Source organism: Narcine bancroftii, chromosome 8 (assembly GCF_036971445.1).
Source record: "Narcine bancroftii isolate sNarBan1 chromosome 8, sNarBan1.hap1, whole genome shotgun sequence".
NCBI classification, from domain to species: domain Eukaryota; kingdom Metazoa; phylum Chordata; class Chondrichthyes; order Torpediniformes; family Narcinidae; genus Narcine; species Narcine bancroftii.
In genome coordinates this window covers 137,011,677-137,034,920 of record NC_091476.1, presented here as the reverse complement: position 1 = coordinate 137,034,920, position 23,244 = coordinate 137,011,677, and the positions used below count along the sequence as shown (strand labels likewise).

General features: G+C 41.1%; 1 protein-coding gene across 10 annotated transcripts in view; it reads right to left on the bottom strand.

Annotated features, from left to right (window-relative positions):
- The window catches only part of LOC138741221 (proprotein convertase subtilisin/kexin type 7-like), a 212,016-nt gene that overhangs the window by 9,966 nt on the left and 178,806 nt on the right, over positions 1–23,244 (bottom strand). For 6 of the 10 annotated variants that reach the window (XM_069894960.1, XM_069894955.1, XM_069894958.1 and 3 more), the window contains exons 14-16: positions 19,011–19,107; positions 17,521–17,638; positions 6,038–13,425 (exon numbers count right to left, since the gene is read on the bottom strand). In XM_069894960.1, coding sequence (XP_069751061.1) covers positions 13,036–13,425; positions 17,521–17,638; positions 19,011–19,107 — 605 coding nt within the window. In that variant the 3' untranslated portion in view covers positions 6,038–13,035. Of the gene's footprint in view, positions 1–6,037; positions 13,426–17,520; positions 17,639–19,010; positions 19,108–23,244 lie in introns of those variants that run through there. The other 4 variants (XR_011343402.1, XR_011343403.1, XR_011343404.1 and 1 more) reach the window with 4 other exon arrangements.

Sequence of the window (23,244 nt, the reverse complement as noted above, 5' to 3'; positions counted from 1 at the left end):
GGGCTGATAACGCCTCAAACCGTTCATCTTGGCGCCTACAGTTTGGCGGGCAGCAACCTCCTTGGAAGAAGACCGCAGAGCCCACCTCACTGACAAAAGACAAAGGAGGAAAAACCCAACCCCAACCAACCAATTTTCCCTTGCAACCGCTGCAACCGTGTCTGCCTGTCCCGCATCGGACTTGTCAGCCACAAACGAGCCTGCAGCTGACGTGGACTTTTTACCCCCTCCATAAATCTTCGTCCGCGAAGCCAAGCCAAAGAAAACATATGGATAAGGATAGGTCTGGTCCTCGAGTTGATGTTCTAAATTGGAGAAAGGCCAATTTTGTGGAAATGAAAAAGGATCTCAGAAGAGTCAATTGGAATAAGCTGTTTTCTGGCAAGGATGGATTCAGTAAGTGGAAGGCCTTCAAAGGTGAAATATTGAGGGTGCAGAGTTTGCATGTTCCTACCAGGATTAAAGGCAAAATTAACAGGTACAGGATACCTTGATTTTCAAGGGATATTGGTGATATGATTAAGAAGGTGTATAATCAGTATAGGTAACAAGGAACATGTGAGGTACTTTCGGAGAATAGACAATGTAAGAAAATACTAAAGAAAGAAACCAGGAAGGCATGAGATTGCTTTGGCAGATAATATGAAGGTAAATCTGAAGGGCTTCTACAAGAATATTAAGAGTAAGAGGATAATAATGGGCAAAATTAGTCCCCTAGAGGATCAGAGTGGTCAACTATGTGTGGAGCCTCACGAAATGGCGAGATCTTAAACAGTAATTTTTGCATCAGTATTTACTCAGGAAACTGGCATAGAGCATAAGGAAGGAAGGGAAACAAATAGAAGTGTCATGAAACTTATGGAGATTAAGGAGGAGGAGGTGTTTGCTGTCTTCAGGTAGACAAATCCCCTGGGTCAGATATAATATTCCCTTGGTCTTTGAGGGAGACAAGTGTTGAAATTGCAGGGGGCCTGTCGGAGATATTCAAAATGTCCTTAGCTATGGGAGAGGTGCTGGAGGATTGGAGAGTAGCTCATGTTGTCCCACTGTTTAAGAAAGGCTCAAAAGTAAACCTGATAACTATAGGCCAGTGAGCCTGACATCAGTAGTAGGTAAATTATTGGAAGGAGTTCTGAGAGATAGGATATATAGGTATTTGGACAGCTAATTAACGACAGTCAGCCTGGATTTGTACATGGTAGGTCATGTTTAACAAATCTTGTAGAGTTTTTGAGGAAGTTACCATGAAGGTAGATGAAGGAGAGGCTGTGGATATGGTCTACATGGACTTTAGTAAGGCCTTGGACAAGGTCCAACATGGAAGATTAGTTCAGAATGTTAAGGCATTAGGTATACATAGAGGGATTGTAAACTGGATTCAAAATAGTCTGTGTGGGGGAAAACAAAGAGTGGTAGTGAATGGTTGCTTCTCAGACTTGAGGCCTGTGATGAGTGGTGTGCCTCACAGATCTGTATTGGGACCATTGTTGTTTGTTGTCTATACCAATGACTAAGGTAGGCCGTATTAATGCAGTTAAAATTATAATGTAACCCAAGTTCTTACATCTATTTCAAGCAATTCCAGTTTTCAACCCAAAGTCTTTTTTTTATAATATTGATTCAAAAGTTTCTTCCTTTATTTGGAAGAACAAAAACTCTAGAATTAGTAAATTTCATTTACAAAAATTGGAAAAAAAATGGAGGTATGGCCCTGCCTGATTTTAGATTAACTGGACTGTTAATATTCGTTATCTAACTTTTTGGATTTTTTATTCTGACAAATTATGGGCAGTATTCAGTGGCCTCTTTATTGGGTACCTCTCTTCCATTTATTTTTTCCAAGATCAATAAGGACATATCTAATCCAATACTTAAACATATATCGTGAATCTGGTTCCAATTTAGGAATTTTTTTTATTTAAAAAACTTTGTTTTATTTAGTACTATCTCTCTCATAATTTTTTTTGACCATTCTTTCTCTACATGGAAAATCAAACATAGTTTATTTTTCAAATTTATTTAAGGAAGGTTGTTTAATGTCTTTTGAACAACTGGCAAGTAAACATGACTTACCAAATACTCATTTTTTTTGATATTTACAGTTTAGAAATTTTTTAAATACCATATTACCGAACTTTCCATTTGTATTATCCGCCAGATCTAGTGATAATATTTTTCAATTGAATCCTTCTCAGAAAGGATTAATTGGAATTATATATGATAGATTATTGAAATTACATCCAGTACTTTACAATAAGATTAAAAAGGCTTCGGAATTAGAACTGGCAAGACCCTTATCAGAGGATCTATGGGACAAGATTCTTAAACTGGTGAATAAATCTTCAATATCTGCCCAATATTCATTAATCCAATTCAAAGTGGTGCATCATGTTCACATGTTCAAAAATAATCTGTCTTGTATCTTTTCTAATATTAACTCTACTTGTGACAGATGCAAATCTGATATTGCGACATTGGCACATATGTTTTGGTCTTGTCCACCTTTAGAAATCTATTGGAAAGAAATTTTAAATATCTCTTTAACTATAATTCAGGTGGAGCTACGACCCAATCCAATAACTACTCTTTTTGGGGTTATTGAACCAGACATAGGGAGTTTTTCTGTACCTGTGCAACAGGTTGTGGCCTTCTCTACATTGTTGGCTAGAACAGCAATCTTATTCAAATGGAAATACCCTACACCAGGGGTGGCCAACCTTTTAATTTTAATTTTTTAATTTAGACATACAGCATGGTAACAGGCCATTTCGGCCCATGAGTCCATGCCGGGGGTGAAGGTTAATTGGGTGACACGGACTCATGGGCTGAAATGGCCTGTTACTGGGCTGTATGTCTAAATTTAAAATTTAAAATAAAAAAGTTGGCCACCCCTGCCTTAGACCTTCAACAGTGTTTCAATGGTTCTTTTATATTATGTCCTGTTTTAAGTACAGAAAAAATATTAGATATCATGTATTTGATTCATCGGTGAAATTTGAAGATACATGGTGACTTTATGTCTTATTTTCATTTGATGCAAATGTTTTTAATGTGATTAGATATAGTCACTCTTCCAGATGATATATAGTATCACCTTTAATTTTTGATTCACAGTAGGAACCAAAAGCTACAAAATGTACATAACCCTTGGGATAAGCTGGTTAGTTTTTTTTAAACATAGGGTAGGTTAGGTATATTTTTTTTCTGTCTTCTCCCAGTACAGTAGAGCGGGGACAAAGTTTATACTGTTTGAAGTTTTATCTTGAGGTGTGTGTGTGTGTGTGTGTGTGTGTGTGTGTGTGTGTGTGTGTGTGTGTGTGTGTGTGTGTGTGTGTGTGTGTGTCTATAGATATATATATATCTTTCTTTGGCTTGGCTTCGCGGACGAAGATTTATGGAGGGGGTAAAAAGTCCACGTCAGCTGCAGACTCGTTTGTGGCTGACAAGTCCGATGCGGGACAGGCAGACATGATTGCAGCGGTTGCAGGGGAAAATTGGTTGGTTGGGGATGGGTGTTGGGTTTTTCCTCCTTTGCCTTTTGTCAGTGAGGTAGGCTCTGCGGTCTTCTTCAAAGGAGGTTGCTGCCCGCCAAACTGTAGGCGCCAAGATGAACGGTTTGAGGCGATATCAGCCCACTGGCGGTGGTCAATGTGGCAGGCACCAAGAGATTTCTTTAGGCAGTCCTTGTACCTTTTCTTTGGTGCACCTCTGTCACGGTGGCCAGTGGAGAGCTCGCCATATAACACGATCTTGGGAAGGCGATGGTCCTCCATTCTGGAGACGTGACCCATCCAGCGCAGCTGGATCTTCAGCAGCGTGGACTCGATGCTGTCGACCTCTGCCATCTCGAGTACTTCGATGTTAGGGATGTAAGCGCTCCAATGGATGTTGAGGATGGAGCGGAGACAACGCTGGTGGAAGCGTTCTAGGAGCCGTAGGTGGTGCCGGTAGAGGACCCATGATTCGGAGCCGAACAGGAGTGTGGGTATGACAACGGCTCTGTATACGCTTATCTTTGTGAGGTTTTTCAGTTGGTTGTTTTTCCAGACTCTTTTGTGTAGTCTTCCAAAGGCGCTATTTGCCTTGGCGAGTCTGTTGTCTATCTCATTGTCGATCCTTGCATCTGATGAAATGGTGCAGCCGAGATAGGTAAACTGGTTGACCGTTTTGAGTTTTGTGTGCCTGATGGAGATGTGGGGGGGTGGTAATCATGGTGGGGAGCTGGCTGATGGAGGACCTCAGTTTTCTTCAGGCTGACTTCCAGGCCAAACATTTTGGCAGTTTCCGCAAAGCAGGACGTCAAGCGCTGAAGAGCTGGCTCTGAATGGGCAACTAAAGCGGCATCATCTGCAAAGAGTAGTTCACGGACAAGTTTCTCTTGTGTCTTGGTGTGAGCTTGCAGGCGCCTCAGATTGAAGAGACTGCCATCCGTGCGGTACCGGATGTAAACAGCGTCTTCATTGTTGGGGTCTTTCATGGCTTGGTTCAGCATCATGCTGAAGAAGATTGAAAAGAGGGTTGGTGCGAGAACACAGCCTTGCTTCACGCCATTGTTAATGGAGAAGGGTTCAGAGAGCTCATTGCTGTATCTGACCCGACCTTGTTGGTTTTCGTGCAGTTGGATAATCATGTTGAGGAACTTTGGGGGACATCCGATGCGCTCTAGTATTTGCCAAAGCCCTTTCCTGCTCACGGTGTCGAAGGCTTTGGTGAGGTCAACAAAGGTGATGTAGAGTCCTTTGTTTTGTTCTCTGCATTTTTCTTGGAGCTGTCTGAGGGCAAAGACCACGTCAGTAGTTCCTCTGTTTGCGCGAAAGCCGCACTGTGATTCTGGGAGAATATTCTCGGCGACACTAGGTATTATTCTATTTAGTAGAATCCTAGCGAAGATTTTGCCTGCAATGGAGAGCAACGTGATTCCCCTGTAGTTTGAGCAGTCTGATTTCTCGCCTTTGTTTTTGTACAGGGTGATGATGGTGGCATCACGAAGATCCTGAGGCAGTTTAGACACACATACACACACACACACACACACACACACACACACACACCTATCTGATACTGGTTTTTTTTTTTTTCAGTTTTGTTCCCTTTTATTCATTGTTCTGTATTTATTATTAAAAAAAACATTAAAAGGATTGAAAAGAAATCAAATGGCAGAGAGGATCACTGGTTTCTTCCTTCCTCCTATCGACGTGGTCTACCAGGATCGTCGACTGAAGTGGGTGCGCAAAATCATTGAGAACTTGTTCCACCCTGTACACAGCATTTTTCAGCTGCTCCGGTGGAAAAGAGATACATGAGTATCAGTGCCAGCACCACCAAACAGCTTCTTACCACGGACAGTGAGAACTGCTCACACTAATCACCTGAGACTCTCCTATTCACAAAACAGTATGTATTTAATTATTTGTGTATATGAATACTAGTCCACATTATGTATTGTCTGTCTGTATGTGTCTTGTGTCTGCATGTTTTCCACTGAGAGTCCTGTTACATCAGGTTGCCCTTGTACAATCAGGTGACAATAAATAACTTTCTGAAGGTATACCTATTCATGGAAGTGGAGAGCACTCCTGACTTATACCTTGTGGACAATTTAGGGGCTAGAAGAGATGATTCATTAAACTATTCAGACTCCAACAGGCTTGGCTAAAGGGGTTTCTTGGTCAGGTTACTGATGGGTGTGGGCGGGAATACAACAAAAACAATGCCATTTCATGCCAGAGCAAGGTAATTGGACTCTCCTGTTGGAGATGCCCATTGTCAGGCACTTGCAATCTGTGGTATCAGTTCAACGAAAAATGTAATTTCATTAAAGTCTTGCTTCTGAACACAGAGAAATTATAAACAGGCCTAGTACATGGTTATAAGAGATACATCAAGTCAAACCACCATGAGACAGTGTGGGAAATACTAGTAACAAACAATTTAAAAATTCTGAAGAACCACATACTTGTGCTGCTCTCACAATACATATTTTACATTTTCTTTGTAAACCAATGATTATGGTGATGTGTAAAGATCAGATACTGCATTAATTTTGCTTGAAATAAAAACTTTATTGCCTTTTGTTACTGTCACAGTATCACGGCTAGTACCATGTAATGTCACAGAACCAAAGCGATGAAGCTTTGCTTCTTTCTGAAACTCAATATACAAAATTTAAAGTTGTGAAGACCTCACAGCAAAACACTTTCTTGAACTATAATATCCTGCTACATCTCCTGGAACAAGCAAACATAGATCATAAATATAATTCATTATGATGTACAAGAGAATCAAGTCACTACATCTTAAAATTTATATAAATGACAAATTTTAGGCTTGCACCTTTTATCTGTTTTCCTACCAAAGCTTTTCTGGAAACAAAAAGCTGGCACTGAATTTAACTACGTACCTTCCCCCACCCTTACCCTGTTAAGAAAGAGTCAATGTCAACCTGATAATTTTTTCAGATAAAAGTATGGTCGTGCAGTGAATGGTAGTTGGAGTTCCCATTTCCCACTCCAACCTACATGCTGTGGCTCTTAAGAATTCTGTTAGTTCCCACTAAGTCAAAGGGATAACCTAGGATTAGCGCCTGAGGAACATTAAGCTCTTGGACTGTACAGAAATTCAAAAAGACATTTTGAATGCTGAAAGACCTGGACAGAGCAGATATGGCAAGATTGTTTCCCATGGTAGGGGAGTCTAGGACAAGAGGGCACAACTTCAGGATAAAAGAGTTGCAGAGAAATTTCTTTAGTCTGTGGAACTTGTTGCCACAGGCAGCTGCCAAAGAGAGGTTATTAGGTATATTTAAGGCTGACACTGACAGGTATTTGATTATTAAGGGGATCAAGGGTTACGGGGAGAAGGGTAGGGAGTGGGGTTGAATGGGAGGATGGATCAGATCATGATAGAATGGCAGAGCAGACTCAATGGCCTAATTGGCCTATATTCTGCTCCTATGTCTTGTGATCTTCTGATCCTATCTATAACATCTACTAGACAAGTGAAGACTGCCTCTCCCCAATGTACACCCAATGACCTTGGTTGCTTCTGCCCTATGCCAAGGTTATAAACAAATACGGTCTCATTTCTCCAGGCATGTTACATACCTCAACCATCTCTAGGACAGAGATTGCACAAAACTTTGTTGGCTATTCAATAAATAGATTTCTTAACATTAATCTCAGAGTGGGATGCTCATGTTAAGTTTTAGACATACAATATGTATGTAAAAAGTAATTTTTAAGCAGGATTAAAATGTGGTCAAAAAAATAGTAAAAGATATTTTTATCCCCCCACTGTTAAATTCTCAGTTGTTTTCAATTATAATTTTGATGTATTTACAATTTGATTCTAAGTTATCAGATGATATTATCACTCAGTTGAAACAACAGACCTGTTTAGTTTAACATTTTTTGAACATGCATTGAGCCACAATGTTCGCAATAAAGTGAAGCTCCTTGTTACATCATTTGCTGGCAAGGAACATTGCAGGCTATGGGACTCCCTTGAGGCACAGAATTATGTTTATTCCCCTAACTATGACTACTATATTCCCCTTTTCTCTCTCCAGCTGAATGCCCCCCTGTGCATGGTGCTTTGGACAGTTTGCTCATCCTCTCTTCGGTCCCCACCCTGATCCACATAGAGAACAGGAACCTGGTGCCTGTTGGGTTAGGGTTCAGCTATGTATGTGGGCAGCAGATTTTTACATGAAAATGTTAAGCAATGACTTACATTCATTGATCATCATAAATTTAATTGTCTTTATGAATGGTTTCAACATGACTCATATTCACTCAGGTCAATGTACTGATTGCACAAATTAAAATTTTAAAACATTTAATTTAGACATACATCATGGTAACAGGCCCTTCCGGCCCATAAGTCCGTGCCGTCCAAATACCCCAATTAACTTGCAATCTCCGTATGTTTTGAAAGGTGGGAAGAAACCAGAGCCCCCGGAAGAAACCCACGCAGAGTCAGGCTGTGGATCCTCTGGATCCTTCAATCTGCTGTATACTGAAATCACACTACCTTGACATTTGGCCAATGTAAAGTGGTAAGAGATATGACTATCTCCTGGCATAATGCATCTGGAAAACTCTCCCCCTCCCTGCAGTGTTTGGAGCTTAGACGACAGTTCATCAACCCTAAACCATGTTTCCCCCAGCAGCCAACACATGCTGCTGGTCTGGTCACCTTGCACCACAATGAGATCCACCAGTTCCCACATGCTATAACTACAACACAGTACCTGCCCAGCCATATGTTCCAATTCATTTGTTGTATTTATTAGTTTCAATAATTTGAATTTGTTTTTGTGATTTTATATGTGAAGTAGCTCCCATTGATAAGCAAGAAGTAAAACATGAAAGTTTGTAGACACCTTGGTTGAAGTAAAAACACGATGCTGGAGAAACTCAGCAAGTCAAACAGTGTACTTTATACAGCAAAGATAAAGGTAAATAATCAACATTTCAGGCTTGAGGCCTGCATGAAGTTATCTTCAGGGTGAAACTCTCTATGTTAGTGCACTAATTTCTTAACCATCTTTATGACTACAAGTCGAAGTCTCAGCCTTCCTATAATTTTAAGCAGTCTTTGCTGCTCTCGGTCTCGAATTCTTTGGCATCCCTGTGCCATCTGATATTATTAGTGCCCCTACATACAAATTCCATCCATTTTCACCTTGAATATGGATCGTCCTGCTGTATTTTATACATTTCCATGTTTTTCTCTCTGGCAATTAAAAAAAAATATCTCTGGATCTTACCGCTTCACAATGGCGTAGTGATTGATAGATGGAGATCATTTAGTGCCAGATTAGACAACCACATGATGTCATTTTGAAATATTTACTGATTACCTGAATGAAATAATAAATAAAAATTATGTACAGGCTACATCCTGATTCTATGGGTGCTATGAAAAAAAAATCTTATTGAGAGTCACTTGTACGTTGTTTGCATGCAGAACTGTTCGAACTGTTATAACTTGATTAGCATCTTATTCATTCCTGTGGCTTTGCAACTGCAGTATTACCATCTCCAAATGTGCTGCGGCAGTTCAGCATGGCTTCTCCAGCAATGTCAACACACAACTTCAACTGACTTGTAGGTCAAGGACAGCAATAGCAAGCAAACATAATCAGTTTCATTTCACTGGCCAGGACAAGCGCCATTCCGACTTGGAAAATACATTGCTCTTTCTTTGCTGCCTCATGGTCAAAGACATCTAGGGTTTAATTTACGGCATGGTGAGAATGTCTTCACCACAAATGCTCAGTGCTTTGAGTGGGTGGCTCACTATCAAGAAATGATAATGGGTGACAGACCATAAAGACAACAACCTCCATTTCCCACACAAATAAAGTAAAAGTGCATCTGCCTAAAAGAAGAGATGCCTACAGTTAAATCCACCCAGGCCTCAATGACAGACCATCAAATCACCCAGTGCACTGTCCACAGTCAAATATATCACTCTATGATACAAAGAGAGAGCAGCACAATCAATTGGCCTTCAACATAAAACAGGAGGCCCTGTATTCAATATCAACCTCAGTGCAAAATCAGTATGGCAAAACATATATTCAGTGCACCCAAGACTATTCTCACCTCCTCTATTAAAAAGCTCCTTTGTCTGTCTCTTTAATGTCCTGTTCATAGTGCACTGGTTGACACAGTTTCTTCTGTGTGGTATTTTATTATATTATAAAGCAATGGTTAACAATTCAGCTATATATGTGGGGAGTGGATTTTTACATGAAAATGTTAATCAGTGCATTCATAAAGACTAATGACTTACATTCATTCATGTCAATAAATTGATTGCACAAACTTAATTTAAAAAAAATGTAATTTAGACATATACAGGCCCTTCTGGCCCATGAGCCCGTGCCACCCAAAAACCCCAATTAACCTGCAACCCTCTATGTTTTGAAAGGTGGGAGGAAACTAGAGCACACAGGTGAATGTACAAACTCTTTATCAGCAGCGCCGGATCCAAACAGATTAAAATTTAAACCCCTGAAGAACTCTGCAATTCAGATATCTGGTTCCGCAAAACAACAGGCAACAGCTTAGCTGGTGCACACACTGCAATTACTTTCACAATTCGGTTCACAAAAACTCACAAAAGCAACCCTGAGTAACAGAGCAATGAGTCCAGTTTTCAAGAAGTTAGCAATTTAAAGAGAAATGTAGGCTCTGTAACATGGGCTGCTCAATTCATCAGAGGGCCAGCTGATACGGAAATCTTGGAATATTTCAAATTACCAACTTTCGCTGGCAATGGCAACAAGAAGCAAGTCCAATCTGATTGGCCCTGAATGTCAAGAGCCACGGGGATAAAAGCAGCCAGTGCTGGTAACTGGTTAAAAAAAAAATCACAAAGCTCAAAAACTCTAGGGAGTTTCTCATATCAGAAAATAGATGCCATAATGTATCAAAATAAGACAGGCCAAAAATTAACAGTATATACTTATGTAAAAGTCAAATTATAAAGACAAATTTTTAACGTTAAATTTATAGGGTCGATTATTACACACTTACCACTTTAGACTATGGTAAGTAGCTGCATCGATCGAGGCATGGAGATTTCTGATCGGCATGAGGCCAGCTGGTAACGGGTGGTAAGTCTGCGCTCAAGCTATCAGGAGCACCGACAGGTGGGCGGCTGGGGCCTAGTCGAGAGTCTGTGGTCAAGGCATCGGGAGCTCCAATGAACAGGCAGCCAAGACCAATGTGAGAGAATGCGGTTGAGGCATCAGGAGCTCTGATGGGCGGGCGGCCAGGGCCAAAAATAGGGGGAGGGGTCAACTTCGACATGGCATTGACTTTTATATGAGTATATAAAGTAAATGCATCAAATATGTTATTTGAATAACACCCTCCCTTGGCCTCTAAATTTCACGGCCAGTCTAACAGAAACTTGGAAGATACATTAGAGAATGGAGAGAATAAACCTCCCAGGCTCACTCCATCCTTATGCAACAGTTTCCTGAAGTAACTTCCCTGTGGCACATTGTATAACAATGACTGCACTTCAAAATTAAATCAGTTGTTCACAGCCTGTGTGACATGTTTCAATAGCAGGCCGTGCAGATGTTTCCTTGACTTTCGATGGGGCTCAACTGCCTTAAATCTGGATCAGAAATCCCAAATGATGCTGTGTTGGATCAGGGTGTTCTTTCACAGATGGAACGTTTACAGTTTTGGCAGAAAATGGCTGATTATGTCAGAACCAAAGAAAAACTTTCAGCATGACTTAGCAAAGATGACCATGCTGCTTTGAAACTTCATCCTCCTCCCCCAATAGATTTTCATGTCCTCATTAGTTTGGTCTGGTTCAGTGATAAAAGAGTGATGTTCGCCTGTATAATGCCAAAGTCCAAATCAGCTAGTGAATGGAATGCAATTCTGAAACTAGAAATATTATGGAAGCTCCAAGGACATATTTTTGAAAGCAACGGAAATACAAATCATTGATTCTGACTATCACTATGTCAAAGTTAATTGCAGATTTACCATGGCCCCTGAACAATTCTCACTGCAATCTGAATGTTTCGGTGTGGGTTGTCTTACTGAGGATAGACAAGAGAGACGAGTCATACCATACTAATAAAGTAACCGAATATCTCCTAGAAATTATTGCATTGTCTGATTATTTTGAAGCTAATTTACCTTTTTGTTTGAAAGAAAAAGACAAAAGCAATTGGATTAGGATAATTTCTGCACAATCAACCTGAGTTTTCTGAGGGATCCCATTGACAATTGCCATTTAGAACCCAAACCATATTATATGTGCCATTCTTCTAACTGGGATCAATGTACCAGTAACATTAATCTCAAGTACAGACACAGAACAGGATATTTTGGAACCACATTTCAATTAGACATGCCTGATCAGTAATGTTAAACAGTTTCCTTCTTGGTTAAGAGGATACAAAGTGAATTACTGTACTGACATTGATCGTCAGGGCCCGAATCACGAAGCAGTGCCTGCATTGGCAAGTTCTGTTTCAAATGATCCATTTCTCATTTGTGTATAACAAGTCTAGCAGCGAATATAAACTTCTCAATGCTGATCACAGTGAGAAGGAACGCAGGATTTTCAAGATTAAGTTTCATGGTCCACTGCGGCACCATCTCCAGAGGAGACTTGCATTTACATATCTGGACAACCTCTGCAAATTCATAACCAGCCAATATGCAGTTTTGAGATATCCCCAGATGTGGAAGTAAATACGACGCCTGTCTTACATTTCTGGCAGGGTTCAAAACTTGTCCTTGGCTGATTCTCTCAAACATTTGGAATGAGCCAGAATGAGGTCTCTGTGGATCTTCTACTCTCCTATGCCAACCAGTTTTAAGGTCAATTGCAAGTCTTCAGAAGCCTCCTACCTAAGGGCAAATGAGAGGGAAGCAAAAGACACAGAAGTGGCAAAAGCCACAATAGTGCCCCCAGGATACAATCATTCTCCAGCCATTATATGAATGTCAGAATATTTAACCCAGGAAGCTGCTGGTATAGAGAGAAAGAGAGATTGAGTCAAGGAGGGAGAGAGAAAGAAAAAGGGAAAGTGAAAGATAGAGAGAGAGATAAAAAATGAGGGGAAGGGGAGGGAAAGGAATGAGGAGAGGCAGGATTGAGAAGTGACAGAGAGGTAGGAGAGATGGGAGGAGGTGATGCAGGGACAGTGGGAAGGACAAGTATGAGTGAAGAGGTGGAAGAACAGAGGTTATGTGGGAAGTGCCAGAGGAGAAGCAAGAGAGGGGGGTCAAAGAAAGGGGGGGGGGGGGGAAAGAAGAGAGAGAGCGAGAAAAAAGAGAGAGTTGAGAGATAAGGACACGGTGTGGACAATTCTACATTATTAAATTATTAGTACTAATTCACCTGATGTCATTGGCAAGTAGAGAGTACTGTGGCAGGTAATGTCCAGATCCAATTTGTTGGTTCAGGGGTTCAGTTGCCAGTTTAAAAGCTCACTAAAGATTTTATGCTGCTTTATTTTCATCTGTACCATAAATGTATTGCTTGTTACGTCGTTTCATTGTCAAATGAACAAAGTAAAGAGGTGTTCTCTTTCTGCTCGTCTCGACGATCTGGGATTAACTGACCTTCACTTTGCCCAGTCTCAGTTAGAGTTAAGGCAACATTTTGTGCATTGTAACTGGGGCTCAGTTCCCTCATCTTAATCAGATTTCCTTCCTCGTTGTTTGATAGCTGTTGCTCTCCAGCCTCACTTTGCAATGGGATCGATTCAGATGCGTGCTTATCTGCTTCCACTTCACACAAGGTTCGGTAAGGTCCCCGGGGAGAGTTATTATACAGCAAGTTGAACTTGACGTCCTTCCTGGGGTAGAAAATAACCTCCAGGGTGTAATAAATGGACCAGAAAATGGTAAAGCATCCCAGGAGCAGCAGCATCTGAGAATAAAAACATTTTGTATTGTATTATTTCTTATTTCCCATTTCCCTTGGTTTGTCAATGGATTCATTTTGATATTTTCCTCCGCCACCTCCCCACCCCCCCGCTGATACCCAGATTTGTGTTGGGAGTAATACTTGACAAAGGGACCAGGCCCAAAACATTGGTTACCCTTTGCTTCCTATGGATGTTTGTGTACTGAACTCAACTCCAAAATCTGCAGATTTTCTTGTTTAAATCTGGGACAGACCCCATCCTCACCACCGCAATATCTTTGTGACGGAATCTAGGGAAACCACATTAGTGCAGATACGAGATGTCAAGAAGCCACAAACCGTCTAGAAAGGATCCCAGGTAGGTGTGAGGTAGGGGCACTGGAAACAAGATAAGCACTGCTCATGTGCAAGGTGAGAGAGGACCCACTGGTTGAGCTCCCACCTCAGCTCCAATGATCTGGTTCAATCTCACTGGAGAACCTCACCTGGTCCCTTAACACCAGTTCCATAGCCAAGAAAGCCCAGCAGTGCCTCTATGTCCTGGAAAGGCTGAGGAAAGTTCATCTTCCACCCTCCATCCTCAATACATTCTACAGAGGATGTATTGAGAGCATCCTGTGTAATGACGTCACTGCCTGGTTTGGAAACTATACCATCTCTGACTGCAAAAGGATAGTGAAGTCAGCAGAAAAGATCAGTGGGGGCTCTCTTCCTACCATGAAGATCATCTACCACACTCAATGCAGGTGAAAGCCAATAAACATTGTCAAGGTCTCCACATACCCCTCATGTAAACTGTTCTCCTTTCTGCCATCTGGTAGGCAGTACTGTAGCACTTTGGCCCTTATGTTCATATGAGGCAACACTGTTTACCCCAAGCCATCAGGTTCCTGAACTTCCAGAACATATGTGGATAATGTACCATGGACTTTTACTGTATACATCTTAATAATTTAATATTTCAATCTGTTTAACTTCTATTCTAACTTATATTTATGTAATATGCTCCATGGTCCTGGAGAAACCCTATCTCATCTTTACTGTGCCAGCATGGTATGAACGATAAATAAAGGTGACTTGAGTTCACATCTGTGGATTGCTTTAGAAATTTGTGAGTTTCCTCATGCGGCTCTAGTTTCCCCCCTCAACCCAATGATGCGTGGATTAGGGTTAAGGTGTGGTTGACAGGTTAACTGGCTGCTGTGTCACAGAGCATAGGTAGAAGCTGGGCGAGGTTGATGGGAGCGTGGGCCAAATACAAATAAGTTGAATGCAAATTGGTGCTTGATGGTCAGCAAACTCAATGATCAAAATGGACAATGACACTGCGATTCTATGACACTACAAAAGTGACACTGATTGGTTGAGCTGAACGACCTGTGGCTTTCTTTTTCATCTCATTGCCATTGAACTGTGATTTTGGAGGTCAATTTAGAGACCACTTCAGAGCCAACCACACTATGTTGGATCTGGAATTACATAAAGCAGACCAGCTATGGATGTTGTTCCCTTAGTGACAATAGGGACCTAAAATACATTTTAGGACAGTTTAGTAATTTTTTGGTTTAATTCCAAAATTAATTGAATCTCAACTCTCAAGCTTGTGCTGGAATTTGAACCTCTGGATTGCTAATCGAATAATTTACCCATTGTTCCACATAAGGCTAAGCTGCAGGTCTCACGCCTGCATATATGAGCAGCATTACTGGGGATCATGGACATTGTTTCCTGCAACAGTAGTTCTGAAGTTACAAACATACAAACACACTCTGTATGTGCCCAGGGTGATGAGGGTCATTTATGATGTTGCCTGGCTTATTGGATGGGAGGTCTGAGCCTGTGATTGACCTGGCTACCTTCTGCAACTTTCTGGGTACTCAAATAACCAAACCAGTCTGCGATGCAAATAGTCAGCATACTTTCCACAGTATTTGCCCCAAAACTGAGGAGGCTATTGTGGGTTAGCCATGAAGGGTTAGGGTTAGGTGGCCCTAGAGTTCCATATGGATGGACAGTGTATCATGGAATCATGGAACTGGGAAGCAGGCCATTTGGCCTAATATCCACGCCTACCAATAGGCACCTTTTCTGTATAAACACCATGGAACAGGGAAACAGTCCATTTGGCCCATTGTCCATGCCTACCAGTGGGCACCCTTACGGTATTAACAAACTCCATCGCCCAGCCTTCCTCCCTTCATGACATGAGTGAACCCAATATGAAAGGAAACCACTGGAGATGCTCAAAGCACTTAGTGCATCACAGGGTCCATGCCAGAACGTATGTTAGAGGGGGGCATTAGCGAGTTAGAGGGGGTTAGGGACCAACCTGCCTCTGGGGAGGGGGGTGTGGTGCTGACAGAATCCTGTCAACAGCGGGGGGCAGTGGGGGTGGGGGGGTGCTAGCAGGAACCTACCTGTTGTTGAGGATATCCATCCAATGAGGGACAAGGGGGTGCACTTTTCATTGCATCAAGCTTGTCACACACTAGTGACGGGGCCAGGGGTGGATGAAGAGTCATCAACCTAGATGTTACTGACGCGGGAGGGAGTGGGGTAGGTCTGAAGGCAGGAATGGCCACAATCGTAAGGGGGGGGGAACAGCACCTCATTTTGGGGGGGGGGGAATTCCCGCGGATGCCACCCCTTGGCAACAACCCTAGCTCATCATCAGATGAGAGGTTATTGACCTGAAGCATTCACCTTTAATTCTGTCTCCATAGCTGCTGAACACTTCCAGAATTTTCAGTTTTTATTGAAATTAACTATATAATTTGATGGCAGCACCAGATTTTTAGTCTGGATTTTATTTAATGACTTGAATTTATATTGCTCAGGGCAGGATGGGGGCTTGAACCCGAATCTCTGGATCAATGGTCCAGATCCTGGGGTGCTTACCCAGTAACAGCCACTTGCTGGCACAATACTTATCCATCAATGATGGCTGAAAAAATACTCTGGAAAAAGATAATTACCATGGGAATTACTCCAGTAGAATACTCTTGTCATCCATGGGATCGATAACTAATTTATAGTGTCAAAGATCATTTCCTAGTGATATGCAGACCTGTCACTGAGTTTGTGTGTGAAATATGCCCATTTGGTTGGGGAATGGACAAGCCCATAAAAGTCAAACCAGGATCATTCCAATAGGTCAACGAATGAATGATGTGACTTCAAGCTCCTTTCATAGAAGTACAATCTGACTCGCTAATGCAGGACTGAGCGAGAATCACGCCATTATGGAGACTTGCAATGGCAAATTTGCTTGGGGTCATCATATGCGATGTTGACTGAGATCCAATCCTCCCCCTACGGCCCTGGGAGAAGAGTGGGAGAACTTTTAGGTGTCCTGACTCATATTTTTCCCTTGATTAACCTCACTAAAACCAATTATAATGTTATTAGGTGTTTCAGGAAGCTTGTTGCATGCACGTTAACTGGCATACTTCTGACTTTTCAACAGTTGCTGTGGAGGAAATCAAAATCTTTTCCTTCTATTTTTTACAAAGTGGGGTGAGTTTAGGGAGACGTCAAAGTTAAATTTTGGTTTTACACAGAGAGTGCAAGGTGCCTGAAATGCATTGCTGGGAGTGGTGGCGGAGGCTGATACAATAGGACATTTACATAAGTCTTAGATAGGCACATGGATGTAAGAAAAATAGGGGGATATGGGTATGTGGTTGAGATGGTTACGGAGTAGTTTTATATAGGTTTGTGCTACATTTTAGGACAATGGGCTTGTTTTGTGCTGTAATGTTCTATTATTACAGGAAATGTCTAAACATCTTAAATAACACGGGTACCATCAACAGAAGTAACTGGTTTGTGACCAAATATCCATGAAAATTGGTCTAGAGTGTGATGCACAATGCATGCTGAGCAAAATGCTTCCTAGACAAGAGTACTCATGAAGAGCACATAGGCTGACTGCTCCACCCCAAACGTTAAGAGATAAGATACAGAATACAGAACTGACTCTACTGGTAATTGCCAAAGGATGACATTTTGTTGGACAGAACAATTCCTTTAATGAAGTTTAATGGTGTGAATCCATAAACAGGTGTAGAATGGGGTCTGTACTGTGATAAATGTTACCTTGAGCGTGTTGGGAGTCATATAATTCCATTCCTGGTCTGAGATCTCCAACCCCGGCGGACAAGGCAATGAAAAACTGTCATTCAGGAATTTTCCACTCATTGCTTCTTCAACAGCCCTTTGTAAAGTCAAGGAAACGCACAGTCAATCATGGCGGGATCTCAGCTATTAATGTGTTGAGCACAATTTGGATCAATGAACTCCATGAAGGCAAAACATGCTTTTATCTTTCAAGAATATAAGAGAGGAATGCATCATTCCTGATATTGGCAGGGTTAGCATGACGCTATTAAAGCGCCAGTAAACCAGGTTTGAGTCTGGTGCTGCAGAAAAGAGTTTGTATCTTCTCCTTGTGACCTGCGTGGGGTTTCTCCAGGTGTTCTGGATTTCCTTCCACCCTCCAAAACATACAGGGTTGTAGGTTAATTGGGTGCATGGATTTCAATGGCCAGACTCGGCTTCTACCATGTTAAAAATGAAATTTGTTATTTAGAAATTTAGTTAGGAACATCAATGGGACAACCAGTATTAAAAGTGTATCTGTTCAAGAAAAGATGATGTGATGTTGCAATCTGTAGGGTGGAGGTGCCTCCCATAGTGCTGCAGATACTTGAAGTTCTACAGGAATGCTCTGACCACTGTGCATCCATAGGAAGTAAAAGACAGTCGACGTTCCAGGACAGAGGCCTTCTCCAGGCATTCCAAGAATTAGACAGATGCTTGAATAAAAATGTGGGGGTGGGGAGGGAAGGAGAAGGAACACAGGCCAACAGGCAAGAGGTTATAGGTGAACGTAGGTGGGAAAGTAGAAGAGAAATGATGGGGAGAGGGCAGAGGACCAAGAAAGATAGATCTCTGATAGGAGAAGGAAGGGAAGGGGGTGGGGAAGGGAGACAGAGGAATGAGGAAGAGACTGGGGGAGAGGGTTTAAGGTAAATTAGAAGTCAATATTGATGCTGTCTGGTTGAAGCATGCTGAAACAAAATACAAGGTCTTGTTCCTCTAATTTGAGGGTGGCCTCAACCTGGCAGTACATTAGGCTGTGTACAGACATGTCAATAGGGTGTGGAAATTAAGAAATGGGTGATGGGAGGTCCTTGCTGCTGCAGTGTGCCACTGGGAGGACATGCAGCATCTGTGCAGGCAAAGGGATGCTGGGTGTTTTGAGACAAGACCCTGAATCAGGTATGATCCACTCTCTGTTCACAGAGCCACAAGACACTCATCTCAGTCACTTCTTTGAGAAGAGGAAAGAGGCATCTTTGGTCAACCAATGCCTGACCAAGACAACAGGTTTTGAGAAGGAAGGTCAAATTAGATTCATGATTACAAACAGTGAGATCCATGCAGTCTTCCTGTTTTAATTCATTCCCTCCCTGTTTTAATTCATTCCCTCCCTTTCTTTCTTTTCTTCCATCCACCCTTTGCCAACTGGGCTGGAAAGTCTTGGGTAAGAAAGTTATTCTGTGAACATTTGGAGAAGCATTTACCTCTGCCGTTCCTTGACATCTTCAAATGACCAGGAAGAACCATACAGCGTGAGCTGCCATTGATTGAGGAAGCCATTCTTTCGCTGAGGGTCAGTATCTGAGTAGATAGAGAGAGAGAGGATGACCATAATAATATCTCTTTGGATAAGAGCAATATGTAGATATGCTTAAATATTGTACTGTAGTGGCCGTGTAGTGGGCCGAGTGGGTGCACAGCGTGGCAACGCGAACTGTTGCCAGCGCAGTTCTGCAAGTGTGCAGAACCATAATACGGACGCTGCATATTTACTGCATGCGAGAGATACTGAGTGCCGAGGAACGGCACGTTGAGCTACTGAGTATCCTGCCGGAAGGCGCGGGACACTTACAAGGCTAAATTTAAAGCTGCTGGTCCCGTGGATCGGCAGCAATCTCATAGTGATGTCCCGCCTTGTCCCATAGAGCCCGGGACATGCAGTATATAAAAGAAGCCTGTAAACTCTGAATAAACCAGTCTTCAGTGGACAAGTCTGGTGCGTGTTTTTTGTATTACTTCAGTAGCTCTACCGTAGTAGCCACTACAGTACTTCATTAACAAATTCATGACTAAAAATATCTTCCAATTGTTTTACCTTAACGTATTAATCACCAAAATCCTGCATCTACCCTACTAAATCCCTTCCTACACCATCGGTGGAATTTTTTTGTATTTGTTGTAGTAGGAATTTTTTGAGAATTTTTGTTGTCAAATTGACAATCCTGTTTTACATATTTCTTGTTTATTACATCAGTAATACTTGCGTCCACAGACGACCTACAACAAACTGATGAATCATCTGTAGACTGCGGACCACAGGTTCAGTAATACTGCTTAATCTCTCCTCACATTCTCAGAATCAATTTGGTGAATCCTTGCTACGTTCCCTCTATTGTAACCATACCCTAGTTGCTAGATCACTATGTAATGTTTGAGCCGCAGTCTCACCAGGGTCCTGCGCAATTGTAATAAGGCGCCTTTATTTTTGGGCTCCATTGCTCTTGCAATAAAATCCAACATATTATTTGCCTTCCTGTTTGCTTGTTAAACCTGCATAATAATTGATGTGGTTCCTGTACTAGAACACAAGATCCCTCTGAACAACAAGATCTTTCTAACTCTGTTTTTTTTTACCAAAATTATGATGTAAAATTTTTCCACATTTTTGTCCATCTATCTCATTCTCATGACCTAGTCCCTGAAGCCTCTCCACATTATTCTTACAATGTATGTTGGCACCCAGTTTTGTATCATCGGCAAACCAGAATACATCACAATTAGTCCCCTCATTCAAATCATAGGTCATGAGGGACTGGGACAACAGCAACAATGCTTGTAGAATCCCAACTTGTCATAACCTCCTCACCCTGAAAGTGACCCATTCATTCTTGCCGTTTGTGGGAAGAGGGAATTTTACAAAATTAAAAGTATGACTGAACAGAGTTAAGAATCATTTTAAGAAAAGGAAATGATATTTGACAAATCTGTTACAGGTTTTTGAGACTATAACTGGTAAAACAGAAACAGAGAGATGATTAGAGGGTGTTGCTCTTCAGGGGCCTCAGTGCTTGAATTTGTATCCCTTTTTATTAAAAGTTAACATGCAATTACAGCAAGCAATAAAGAAGATCTCCTCAGGTGTTTGCGAAGGTCAGTATGACATCGTAAATTTTGGCAGATGAGTAATGGAAAGTGTGCTGACCAGCTGCATCACAGCCTGGTATGGGGGCAATAATATCTCTGATTAAAAAGCCCTGCAAAAGGTAGTGAACTTAGCCCAGTGTACCACAGGTAAAACTCTACCCACCACCGAGAAAATCGACAGGGAATGCTGCCCTCGGAGAGCAGCAGCAATCATCAAGGACCCACATCAGGATTTGTTCTCACTGCTGCCATCAGGGAAAAAATTGCAAGTGCCCAAGGCTCACACCACCAGGTTCAGAAACGGTTGCTACCCCTCCACCATCACACTCCAAAACAACAGACTCAATCAGAGACTCGTTTAAGGACTCTTAACTTTGCACATTATTTTTTTTACTGAATATTATTTTCTCTGTGTTTTCACAGTCAGTTTGTTCACATTTCTTTCTTTGTTTACATTTCTCTCATTTGTGTACATTTCTTTTTCTTGAGTACAGTTTGCACTACCAAAAAGTAGAAATTCTGTCTGGCCAACAGGAAAAAGAATCTCAGGGATGTATGTGATGACATGTGCTGTATGTACTCTGACAATAAATTTGAACTTTGGTCTGCTGGGGTGAGAATGCATGTTTTCAATCTGTTGACTAATTATCAAACCATATCACTATGCTATCATGTCCTCTAATTTTGGTGAATAATCTCTTGTATGGCACCCAAATTAAGCTTTCCTTTGGTCCAATATACCACATTCTCTGATCAACCCTCAGTGCCTATATTCTCAATAAAGGGACAGCAGTTTGGACAAACATTTGATGGTCTACTCCCCAGAAGAGGGTCAAAATGGCAGCCCCCAGAGATAAAAGAAAAAAAAGTGCATATCTCTTAATGAAAAAGTAATGGCTTGAGTCATGAGAGCACCAGTCACACACAGAAAGTGCCCGAGACATTTAGTCATTATGAGTTCATTGAAGGGCAGAACTGTCTTGTGATTTCATGTCTGGGAAATCAAATTTACAGCACAGAAGTGATGCATTGTCAGGGGCATTAAAAAGGACAAATCAAACTGAGAATCATCTCTGTGATATCACCAGGAAGAATATGGAATTTCCCCAATGGTTTGCACTCTACAAGATACCCCTGAATTCTTCCTCACTGCCTTTATTCTTCTTGATGTTTGTTCAGACTTCAATTGCCAAGCCAGTGCCATATGTGTTTTATCATCCAATTCATAACATCTCTGATTAGATCTTTGTATCAGTTTTTCAACTCTATATGTTTGTAATGTACTTTATTCCAATTTCAAAGTGAATATTTATTTCTCTTCTCTTTATTTTTACACTCCTTTTGCAATTCCTTTTCCAAAACTCCAATCTCCCATTCCATCCTCTTTGATGTGGCAAAATACTGTTATTTCAACTTTACTGTATAAATTATAATCTACCTTCTCAAAAAAACCTTAAATGCATCCCATAAAATAAACTTACTGGTAACAAAATCCTTATTTATTGAATTTGTTCCTTTATAAACTTACAAAACCCTTTGTCTTTCAATAATGACAAATTAAACCTCTAACGATAAGAAGATTGTTCCACCTCAGTTCCAACATATGTCAATAACATCAAAGAATGATCAAATAAAAGCCTAGGTTTATATTCAGTTTTCACCACGTTATCTATTAATTGCGTTGACATTAAGAAAAAAGTCAATTCTAGAATAAGTATCATATTGTGCCGAATAATACGAATAATCTTTACATTCATTTTCCTCCATACCTCAACTAAATCCAACTCCTTCATCAATAACGATAATTTCTTAACCATTTTTTTCTTATGTAACATTCTACCTGATTTGTCCATCGCTGGATCTAAACAATTAAAATCTCCACCTATTATCGTGTGGTCTTTAGACAAAGACATATTAAGCAAGACATCCTGAAAAAAGATCTCATCATCAATGTTTGGTGCATAAATATTCGCCAATGTCCAAGGTTCGGCAAAAATCTTACAATTAACTATCAATACTCTCCCTACCTTCTCATAAAATAAAAGGTAAATTCTCATGAATTCTCACTCTCTGCCACTGCTAAAGGCACAATAACTGATTACTAATTACCCTCCACCCTATCAACTCCATCTACATTTTCCTCTGCTTTGGAAAAGCAGCCAACATACCAAAAAGATTGATCTTCAAGAGTGTGAGATCACACGTCACCAGATTCAAGGATAGTTTCTTTCTTGCTGTTGTTAGACTTCTAAATGATCCCCTCCAGAATGAAATTATGTTGCCTTTGCTCTGCACTAACTGATCTCTCTCTGTAAATCTGCACTTTTGTGCTGTGTTTTATTTGCTGTTCTATGTATGGGATATCTTTCTGCACTGCTCACAAAGCAAACATTCTCACTGTACCTTGGCACACATTACAATAAACAAACTTGAATTTCCTTTCAGTGGTGGCTGACTGCCATTTTCACTTGTGTATTGGTTAAACTCCAGACCCTGTGAGTTCTCTCAAAAAGGATGCAAAAATTTCCGTGACACTATTTCTAAGGAAGTGCTAATATTTATCCTTTAACATAT